This window comes from Coccinella septempunctata, chromosome 4 (genome assembly GCF_907165205.1).
Source record: "Coccinella septempunctata chromosome 4, icCocSept1.1, whole genome shotgun sequence".
In the NCBI taxonomy this organism is placed as follows: Eukaryota; Metazoa; Arthropoda; class Insecta; order Coleoptera; family Coccinellidae; genus Coccinella; species Coccinella septempunctata.
In genome coordinates, this window is record NC_058192.1 from 15,273,448 (window position 1) to 15,285,389 (window position 11,942).

Sequence of the window (11,942 nt, forward strand, 5' to 3'; positions counted from 1 at the left end):
CAAAGATTCCTCCAGAGACAAACTCTGATCTCTGATTCTCTCTGTCTCTGATTCCTCTTTGATTTGAGTTTACTCTCTGGGTTAACTACAGAGATATATCTCTGGTTAACCAAAATTTTGCATGTTTTGTTTATTCAGAATTTGAATTCTTCAATTTTCCCCGACAATGATGATTTCAAATATACTTCGAGTGGTGGCTCGAAGGAATGAATTGAGATATGGTATTATGAAATGGTAATTGGAATAATTATCCAATTCTATTATATAATATGTTGAAATATCGAAGCTCTTCCTATAATATACCATACCATCTCTTTCTCATTCATTCGCCGTTTACAACCAAGAATAATTTTTTTGCAGTAATATCTCCCAATCTGCTCCTAGAAAATATAATGATAGTGGCAAAACTGTAGCCACAATATTGAATACAGAAGCTGATATTGGTCTGATGATAGATGCTTATAGTGAAGTAAGTCATGTAATATTAAACGTGGAAATTTCAAATCTGAATATTCCAATAGTTGGATTGTGGTATAATCAATAATTGACAAAATTATTCAGGTTGGTTTCAGGTTGAATAATAACTTCACTATTCTAGGTCCAATGCTGATTTTTCCAAGGTATATACATATTGATAACTTCAATGAAGCTATTCAGAATAGAAGTATTTTTGTATTGTAGGTCAGTTTTATCATGGAAGGTTGATGAGGTTTCCGAAATAACTGAAGAATCATTAAGTCTCTTCACAGTCCTTGAACCTAAAATTGACATTCTTGTAATTGGAATTGGTGATGAAACTGATGAGCTACCTAAATCTTTCAATATACTCAAATTCATGAGGCAGAATAAACTAAATGTAGAAATATTACCAACAGCAAAGGCTTGTCCTACTTTCAACTTTTTAAACTACGAGGGACGTTATGTAGCAGGAGCTTTAATACCACCAACAAAAGTTGATGCAACTGATGATGATATATTGAGAACTAAAATGAGATACCAGACTATATACGAGCAAGAAGTTCCTTTATTCTAGTAAATTCTATAATAAATTATTCTGAATATGTTTATTTAATTTTATATTCTGATGCCTTGAAATATTGAATGATGTTAGCCCTACTAGCATTTAGAACTTAGATATAACATAATAAATCACAAGAGTATCCTGCTGGGAAAGGTAAAACTTCAATAGTATGTAGAGGGGAGGGGACTGTTGAGGTGGTTCCAAATATGCCATATTTATTGTAACTTTCATTATCATGATTTAGGGTGTTATATGTATCTTTTTTGCACATTTACTCTGGGGAGCATAACTTAGGAGCATCCAATGAATTTTGTTAGTATTTAATATACATATGCTCCCACTTGCCCATTAGCAGTAAGAAGATCTGGATTGAAAAAATCAACACTGTATATTCTAATACATATGCGAATCTCGTTTATGTGAATGCATGCACTTCAAAAGTGCGTATAAGAACATCAGGGTGCTTTCTCAGTAAGATCTACTACCGTTTGAATGGAGGATTAAAAGTTTTATCAAGAAATGCCTTTCTGTTCGCCCCGTTGTAGGAACATCAATTATAATGTGAAGGTCCATTAAAATTTTAATCCTCCAATAAACATTGTGCGAGTGTGCAACTTGGCGAACATTCTCGGACAAGTCGATTCGATTAGTACCTATTTTAAATTACGACACCGTGTCCCACTTTGGATAAAAATTTTGAGTCGTACTGGTTTCTTTTGGTTAGTAAGTGGGTGATCCGAATATATCGAATTCCTTACATATCAGTGCAGTCACAGTATAGACACCAACCCAACTTTTTGGGAATTTTTCGAAGGTCAGCTTTCGAGTAGTTTTTTGTCCAGGATAATTATCGTAGATCTGAATGTGATACATATTTTAATAGAGCCATTCTTCTAGTAATAAATCTGAGTAGTTCACTCATCTCATCGCAACCGTTCGGTCTTGAGGAGGTTTCAATTCAACTGAACCCAATTTTTTGGGAATTTTTCGAAGGTCAGCTTTCGAATAGTTTTTCTTCCAGGAGAATTATCGTAGATCTAAATGTGATACATATTCTGAAAAAGCAATTCTTTTATAAATCTGAGAAGTTTCCCTATCTCGGCGAGGCTGTTCGGTCTTGACAAATTCTCAATTGAAATTTGCAATTTTTGAAAAATGCCTTTTCCAAGATACAAATCTGAAAGAAGGGAGATAGGCCTTCGAAATTGCACGCTATAGATTCAGCGTGTTCGAAAACCTATATATTTCAATACCAAAGTTTCAAATATCCAGCCCTGTTTTGGAGAAAATAATTTTTTGATTTTTCAGTTTTCATTTTCGAGTTGAGAACTCTAGAGTGCAATTCTTTATTGAATTATCAACTGTTTGGTTTTCTAGAATCTTCAAAACGAATTCTATGCACTCCATATCCTAAAACAGTAACAGAATAACATCCTGATTTTCAGACAGAGTAGCAAATAAGTCATTTTTAGGGGGTTGCTAATTTTTGACCCAAAAAATCGAGATTTTCGAAATCAAGTTTTTGTGCTGGGATGGAAGCCTATAGGCAACGCTGATTATATAACCGGAAATCCCAATTTGATCAGACGAATATGAAAGGAGCAGATATCGCAGATAGAAATTTGCAATTTTTGAAAAATGCCATTTTGGAGATGAAAATCTAAACTATGAGAATTAGGCTTTCGAAATCGCTTGCAATTGCGAAATGAAAATATTTCGACTTTCACTGCTAAGTTACAATAATTATTCAGATATTTCATAAGACTCTGTATTATATAGGTATCCTAAATGGTAATAAAGCACCATCCACATTCAGACACGAATATCCATTCTTGTATTTAGATATATGATTTTTAGATATATAGGCTACTTAACACAAATATTCTACATACAAAATTAGTGAAAATTACTCTTATTGTCTCCGCCACTGATAAAAATAAATTTTTTGATACCAACTTAAGCTGCATTCACAATCAATGATTGTGAATGTAGCTTTACAATTTTTCAAAAGCGCTCAAGGATACCCGAGGGGGTTTTCATTTTTCTTCCATATTTTAATGAAAGAATTGTGAAAATATGAGGTCTACGAAATGAGACTGGCTACAGAAGCGCAGAACATATACAGGGTTAGTCTTTGACTCGTACAAATAGGTATTCTAACTGTAGATTCTTGAGGTCCAAAGAAACACTTTTTTCCTATACCATTTTTTTCGAATCGGCTCGGTTTAAAAGATTTACAGGCTGTTAAAAAACCATAAAAATGTCTCTGGAACAAAATTTGAGTCAGTCGAAGCCGTCAAGGAATAAGCGGCAAACCTAGCTCATGAAGGGTTTACAGAGAAATACGGAGCGTTGTTGTTAAAAATAAGATGTTTTATAGCGTAAGTATCGTTTTATTTAATAGCCAGACCTCGTACATACTGTGAATTTCAGATTAAGAGGTCGAGTTCGATTTTTTTTTCTTCATATTTTGACATGCACGTCCTGAAATATATAGTAGGTATCGTATCAGAGAGAACAAATCTTCATGAACTTATTGGACCATAAATTGTGAATTACTACTGAAAGCGGTTTTCAAAACATTATTCGATCATCGGTTGTAAAGAAGATCTGTACGATTTCGCTCTATGATTAACTAACTAAAAAAAATTCAAGAAACCGCAAACATTGTGATATTATAGATAAGATAATTTTTTTATTTCTTCTCCATTAGCATATTTCGTTGAACGCAGTTTTCAGATATACTTGATTAATTGCCGATTGGCGTGAACTTGTTCTCTTGAAAATTTCTAGAATACGATCAGTTTGGGAAAAATATTATTTCGAGAATCAACAATGTGTGACTCAGAATATTTAATGGAAGGCGTAGAGCCCCCCATGAGGGTATATTACGGCAATGTTTGTGCTAAATGTTTCAAAAGATCTGATTTATTCAAATGTGAGAAGTGCAAAGGTATTCAATATTGCAGTAAAAAGCATCAGATGCAAGATTGGCCATTCCATAAGAGAATATGTTCCTATCTTAAAACACCTAAATGCTACAAAGGCATGGATGAAAGAACTTTTTACTACGAAAAGTTTAATTTTATGCTGGGAATGAGAGACCATTTAGGTTCAAATCTTATGAACCACTTTGAGAAAGAGTTATGCTTATTGCCTTGGCTCTGTAAAATATGTTACTCTGCAGATAATTTGGACTTATTTGTATGCGAAGGCTGCTACTCCGTTCCTTATTGCAGCATGGAACACAAAAAACAAGATTTGGAGATGCATAAAAAGATATGTGGAAAATTAAATTTAGGTAGATTGATGGCATCTCTCGGTTATGAAAATGGGCATAAAGTTAAGCTGATACAATTCGATTATGAATCCATACGACAAGGAGAGAGACATTTTCCTACGAGTATGAAGGGTTTATTGAAACTTTTGCAGAGGCAAGTAAGATTTCCGAGAAACGATTGCGAAGCTTTAAATATTAGTATATTTGGTGATCGTTACGCTGCTGCAGCCACTATTCTTTCAGCTCTTGAAAACTCTGATTACATCATTAAACGGAAATTTAATTGGTCGCCAAACAAGCAATTATCCCAAGTCACTGATAAAAATCCCAAAGCAAAAAAAAAATTCAGTGGTACTTTGGTTATTCATATAGTACAAGCTAGTGACTATGAGATGAATATTCATTGGCCTAACTATGTAGGACTTCTTCTCGATTGGTTGATAAATGTACATCACGTCAAAATAATTTTAGTTGGCAAAGATTTACTAAATTTTGAAGCGCCTAATTTTGACTCGATCAATCATTTGGCTACTTGTGAAGTCTATACCAAGGATTACCAAGATGTTGTTGACAAGATAGACCGCCCAGATATTGTTGTTCTTTATAATTTCGGATATCCGAAAATGAGCAGCCTCAACGAATTCGTAAAATCAAGTGGATTACTGTCCCTAGTAAAATATAGTCAGGTTCCAGTTGTACTAACTTCTGCTTTTGTTATATTTTTAAAAAAATTATCTATAGGCATAGCTTTACTTCAACGTTCTGATATTGAAATGGCATTAACTATGAACGTCAATCAGTTTAGTGATTGTCGGTCTATAAGATTCTGGGATAAGACAGAATTTCTATGTGGTCATTTGAATGAAGTTGTTACTATCTTCAGAAAAAAATAATTTTTCCCTTATAATATTTGTTTGTTTTTATCTTTTAATTGTTCTGTGTATACGGTATTTTTAATTATTTATTCAGTTCAATGTAATTAATGTCTCACCAGATTATGTGACGATGTATTTTTAGGCTTCATTGAAATATTTTTGACTTATATGTATCGTTCGTTTAATAATAATTTTTCGAATAAAGGTTTTCTCAACTTCTATCTTTTCTCTCACGAAAACAAATTGTATGAAACCAATAAAATAGATGAGCATAGATGGCTTAAAATTGTTTATACGATCGCTTAAAAGTTCAAAAAAGATAAAAGAGTTTGTAATAATCAAATAAATAAAGCTTGAACAATATTAACTATTCGTTTTATTATCCAAAACTTTGGTAGGTATTCAAACAGAATCGATATCTATCTTCTGAAAAGAATGATAAATACACCAGGAGAATACACTTTTTCTGGCGGCAAAGTAAGAAAAGTGTTATTTCTAAATTTGAGGGCTAATTTTTGTTGAAAAATTAGATAATATGTAATATGGTTTTGTATACAGGGTGGGCTAAATTCGTTGTCAACTGAGGGGATCTCGAGAACTATTACAGCTAGAAGAAAACTGATGACACAGCTCTTTTTCAGCGAAACAAAGAATGGTAAAAAGCGTAGCCTCCTACGATTCTTCGTTTTTGAGATATTAATAGAAAATTTGATTTTGACGATTTCGAAAAGTTCTCATAAATTTTTTGTATTTGAAGTTACAGATCTGAAACTTGAACTTTCCACAGGCACTTTTTTACGTAGAATCCCATTGACGAGCTCAAAATATTTGATCGAATCACTAGGCGAACTTTCGTTTTTTGAAATGCAAATTTTTATTGAATTTGAAATTTTTGAATTGGAAAAAATCTCTTGTCAGTAGATTCTACTTGCAGAGAGTGCATCAGAGTATTCATGTTTCAGATCTGGATCTGTTTTCAGATTTGGATTAGTCAGGAAAAAAGAGCTATAGAATGTGTCATCCAATTTCTTCTAGCTGCTATAGTTCTCGAGATCCCCTCAGTAGAAAACGAATTTTGCCCACCCTGTACATATAATTTTTTTCTGAGTAGCCCCTGCTTGCATATAGATCCTTAAAGATGTCATCTCAAAAGCAATTCCTAACCAGAAAATTTACAGAAATGAAATTGAGCTGACAACTACGTGAGAGATAAGGCAATAGAAACAATTCTTGGTGGTGTTCCCCTATAATTATAGGGGTGGAAAAAGTCACCACAAAAATTGTTTCACAAGATACTTTTTCCTTATTTAAAGTGTACCATTGAAAAATTAATTTTTGAGAGATTGATTAATTTCGAACAAATAAAATCTCATGTAATTTCTTCCTAAAAAGAGCGGTTATTGAAAAACATAATTATTAGGGGTCAGTTCAAAAATTGTCAAGATGGAACAGTTGCACCGAGCTCGTTGAAATTTAGAAAATTATAACTAGAAGTGTTGTCCTTTTAGAATATGTATCACATTTAGACCTACGATGATTTATTTTGGAGATACGCTTGTCGAAATTCCACCTCTGAAAAATTTCATTTTCCTTTCAAATAAGAATAACATTCGAACATATAGCTTATATAACAATTATAAAGATATACCTATATTATATCAAAAAACGCCTTACAGAATTTCAAATATAAAATTGTGCCGCATCTCCCCAAAATCACTTCTGGACCCGCCACTGATTCAGGAATATCGGAATTGCTCAAAAAGAAACAGCCTGTATGAGTTGTTCTGGTTATGGTTATAATTACCTATCACTAATAAATGAGAAAAAGAATGAGAAGTTTTATTTACTGCGGTATCTATACCCATATACCACATATGTTCTCCTTAATTTTCATTTCGAAATACTGTACTAACCTCAGATCTCAGAATTTGTTCGAAATCTGTTTATATTTGATCATAATAAGAAAATAAAGGGAATAAGTATGGAACTAGAAATGTTCAAACCTGAAAATCAGAACCGAGTTTTTTACGGAAATGCCTGCAATTTTTGTTTTGAAACGACTAATGGATTAAGTAAATGTGGGGCATGTTTGACTGTTAGTTATTGCTCGAGACAGCATCAGAAAAAAGATTGGTCATTCCATAAACCGACTTGTAGAGCTCTTATAGAACTGAAAAAACAAGTGGAATTCCCTAAGGAACTTAATACACAAACATTTTATGAATATAGACTAGCTTTAATTAAGGCACTGGTGGTATATCGAAAATTGCCTGGACCTGAATGTCTGACTGTTCACGAAAGGGAAATATGTTTCTTTCCCTGGGTTTGTGCTGTTTGTTATAGTTGTGAGACGATATTTGACTGTGAAATATGCAAATCTGTGACATATTGTAGTTTGAAACATCAGAAACAGGACGAGAAAGTTCATCGATACAACTGCGGCTCACTTCGGTTATGCCGAATATACTCTTCTCTGGGTTATGAAAATGGTTATAAATTGAAGAAGTTTATATTACATCATTATCAGCCCATCCGAGCTGGAGTTAAGCAATGGCCAAAGGATATATGGGAATTATTCAAACTATTACAAAATGAAACAAGAACTCGAGTAATGATAGACGATACCTATATGAACTTGTCTTTATTCCTTGATCCTTATATACCAGCTGCTATGATAATTTATCTATTAGAAACGATTGGAATGATAAAAAAACGTCAATTTAACAATAACTTGAAGAGCAGTGTCGGAAAACAACAGGTCCCTTCGACGAGAAGGAATGCAATATCCGGCCCTTCAAAACGGAAATCGGAAATGACAATACATTTCGCATCAGCAGATGATTATGAATTATCGTTCCATTGGACAAAAATTGCCCAGCTATTCACTGACTGGATAATTAATATAGATAAGATTAAAATAGTTTTAACAGGATCAAAACTTCAACACTGCATTTTACCAGCTCATGTGAATCAGGAGAAAGTTGAGGTTATTGTACACCAAAAGCCTTACCAAGAAGTGGAAGATTTGCCCTATCCTGACTTGATCATTCTGCTAGAATTTAAACTTGTCGGGCAGTGCAGTTCAACATTCTGGAGTGACGAGTGTCAAGATGCTTTATTCAAATATAAGAATGTACCTGTAGCTTTTTTTTCTGGAGATGACTTTGACCTCATTCAAATTTTCGACTTATCTTTGAATTTCAGGGATATAAAATGCATCTCATCTGTAGAGGCCAATCATTTCACAGAGTCGAAATTGTATAGAGCATGGAAAGATCATATGACTGTTTACGTTAGAGATCAATTTTTCAGTGTTTATATGAAATGTTAGTACCCCCAAATATTGTGTTATTTATGTGATATTTAATGTTGAAATGATACCAATAGATTTGAATGACGTGTTATCATTTCCTATTTTTTTTTTCCAACGAAATTATCGGAGAAAAATCACCAGAAAAAATAAAATTGGCTAAACCCTATATATGATAATCGCTTCAATTGAGCGCTCAGCTTTCTTCACTCTGTTATATGTGGTGAAAACGTCTTAGATAGTTTGGACACCTACAATGCATATAGGGTGTATTTTCGAATTGTTGTGGAGTAGTTGTAGGAGTGGTTTATCAGAAATTTTTTTTCTTTTGGTTCTTTTATATATTGTATTCCTTATATAGCTATTTACTATGAAAGAGTTTGTTATGTTCTGATGGTTATAACAAGTGGGTGAACACACAGTTTTCCTATTTGAACAGACGAATTTTAAACAACTCCTTTTATGTGCCAAATTCCACATTTATTCGGAGAAAAGTTTCGAATGAACGAAGAATTATAAAGAAAAATCCTCGTACCCGTCTATTTTTTATTCCATTTCCATAAGCAACTCAATCTATTTCTTTTTGAATTTGATATTTCTCATAATTCTCTATTTGAGAATAAAAAAATTGATTCTTAGAGATCATGATGAGGAGTTGTTCCATCGTTGATTGAAAAATCTAATACCTATACTATACTTATAGGTACTAGATTCTTCAATCAACAGTTTGATGGAACTTGACTTTATCTTTATGATTTATGGTTACAAAAACCTCAAAACTCTCCTTTATAGAAATCCAGTTATTTACTAACTTATACCCTTTTGAATCATTTAATGATGAATGAATAGGTACAATCATTGTGAAAATATTCAACTTCTCACAATTTTGGAGATATTTGATTGCTATATGGATGTATGAGCGTAGGTATAGATATTTTCTCAAATATAAAATGATGTTATAGATGTTTTCTTCGAGAAAAAATTCTGAATCGCCATAAACAATTTCTTCGTTCTTCGAAAAACAAGTGAGTATTCTTGATACTTTTATGAGTACCTATGTTCTGCACTTTCGCAATTCGCAACTGACATAATTTGTCACACTTCAATGTGTAACTTTCAATTTTCAGCGGGTTGAATCACGTGATCCTTCAAGAGAAATTGGAGAGGAATGTGTTTATTGCCATTACCAAATTTATCAGTATTGTTTTGAATACTATGTGTTAATCATATGTTGGTCTATAATTTGCAATCCAATATAGACATTCAATAAGTGGATCATTTTATGTTAAGATATTTCATATTATACCTTTAACGCCATGAATGTTCTTGAAAATTATAAACCTCAGTATCGACATAGGGTGTATTACCCTAATCGTTGTAATCTTTGTTTTTCCAAAGAGAAATTGATGAAATGTGGGTCGTGTTTGGCAGTAACTTATTGTTCCAGAGAACATCAAATTGAGGATTGGCCATTCCATAAGCCTACCTGTAAGGCTTTGCAGAGAATCAAGCAGAAAGTAGCGGTTCCACAAAATTGTGACGAAGAAAAATTCTACAGGTATCGAACTGCCTTGGTTTATCAGTTAACGAAATTTCGTAATCTGACTAATAAACATTTTTTAACCCCCTATGAGTATCAGATATGTACGTTACCTTGGGTTTGTCTAGTTTGTTTTGTTACTCCTACAAATAAATTCGAATGTAGAAATTGTCAGTCGGTTGTGTACTGTAGTATGGAGCATATGAAAATGGATAGTGAAGAGCATAAAGCCTACTGCTGGCCTTGGACTCTGTCTAGATATTGTAATTCTCTTCCATATGAATGCGGTTTCAAAGTGAAAACACAGCCTCATATATATAAAGGTATAAAAAATAATATAAGTGTCTGGCCCCAGGATAAATTAGCGTTGTGCGACTTAATTCAAAGTGGATTAAACAGTGAGCTTCCATTAGATGTCAATGATTTTATGAACCTATATCTATTCATCGAACCGTATATTCCAGCTGCTATTATAATAAATTTATTAGAAAAGACTGGTTTCATCACGAAACGCCGTTTGGTAGATAGATCAAAAGAATTTAAAAAAAGCTATGGAAATGGTTCGAGAAAAATAGAACAAAAATATGTTCAGTTCAAAAAAAAATCTACTTTCACTGTCCACTTTCCGATAGCTGATGGTTACGAGTTATCCTTCCATTGGAATAAAATTGCCCAGCTTCTGACAGATTGGATAAAAAATATAGATAAAGTTGAAATAGTACTGATTGGTCCATCACTCCAATACTGTAAAATACCTCCATACGAAAATCAGGAGAATGTTGAGGTAAAAGTATATCCAAAGGCTTATCATAAATGTGAAGACCTACCGAAACCAGATGTAATCATTCTACTAGAATGTTTTCGAGCATGCCTGGTAGAGGAAAAGAGAAAATGGTTGAGATTGGAACTCGTTGATGCATTATTCCAGTATAAATACATCCCAGTGATATTTTGCGATGGACGTTCTGAAGTCATCGAAGAAATCTACGAATGCCTTTGTGAATTTTCAGGAATTAAATTTATTTTTACTCCTGTTTATCCTAATCCTTTCACAGGGCTAAGGATACTGAGGAAATGGGAAGACCGCATGACTACCTTTGTTGAAAACGCTAAGTCCTTTGTTCTAATTAAATGTTAATTTCGTCTTGACACAATTTATTTCAAATTGATGTAAATGCAAAAGTTTTTGTCTCTTGAAATTGTTATTTTGTTGTTTTATTTATCTAATCATTCGTTTCTAGAGTTTGTACCCTTCAACATATATTTCTTGTTGAACTAAATATACTGGGTGTTTCATTGGGAAACGGAAACACTCGAAAGTCAAATGAAGGGCATTTTTTGGCTATCAATGTCTTTGTAATCACAGGATGTTTTATGAATTTTGCTCATTTCTTCCCTAGGTCATAATAAGTGGATCACCCTATATATTTTCTTTACATTTGGCACATATATTCCTTATTCGATGCTCAAATGACAAGGAAAATCCAGGTCCGGGTTGATGCACAAATTTTTAATTTAAAAGTTTTTTAGAACTAGGATTCCTATAAGAGTGTTTAAAAGTGACTTAATCATAAATTGTTGAACCTTTTCAATTTATTGAACTTCTATATTGAATATAGTTCTTGAATGTTATTGTGGAACAATTGGGTCGATTTAATTTTATTTTGAACAATTATGTACATTGTTTCAAAATAAAACAATTAAACGAAACAAACATATACACCTACATACACTTCGTGAAATTATGTCCCTGGAAAATTGTCAATGGCTCCTTCCAACCAATATATTTAAAAATTATTCGGTAATTTTGAAATATTTATAGTTTCAATGGTTTTAATAATTTATAAGCAAATGTCACTCACAAGACACTTTTTGGTATAAGAGTTTTAAAAAACTTCAACTTTAAGTTAAGAATT

At 32.8% G+C, this 11,942-nt stretch overlaps 2 protein-coding genes across 2 annotated transcripts; both read left to right on the forward strand.

Moving 5' to 3' along the window:
• The first annotated feature begins 80 nt into the window (after positions 1-80).
• LOC123312430 (NADH dehydrogenase [ubiquinone] 1 alpha subcomplex assembly factor 3) lies at positions 81-1,065 on the forward strand. Its single transcript, XM_044896857.1, has 4 exons — positions 81-234; positions 361-469; positions 562-620; positions 682-1,065. The coding sequence occupies exons 1-4, from the start codon at positions 167-169 to the stop codon at positions 1,031-1,033; spliced, it is 588 nt and encodes a 195-aa protein (XP_044752792.1). The 5' UTR covers positions 81-166; the 3' UTR covers positions 1,034-1,065.
• Positions 1,066-3,725: 2,660 nt separating this feature from the next.
• LOC123312429 lies at positions 3,726-5,397 on the forward strand. The gene has a single exon (XM_044896855.1). The coding sequence runs from the start codon at positions 3,857-3,859 to the stop codon at positions 5,192-5,194; it is 1,338 nt and encodes a 445-aa protein (XP_044752790.1). The 5' UTR covers positions 3,726-3,856; the 3' UTR covers positions 5,195-5,397.
• Positions 5,398-11,942: the final 6,545 nt, after the last annotated feature.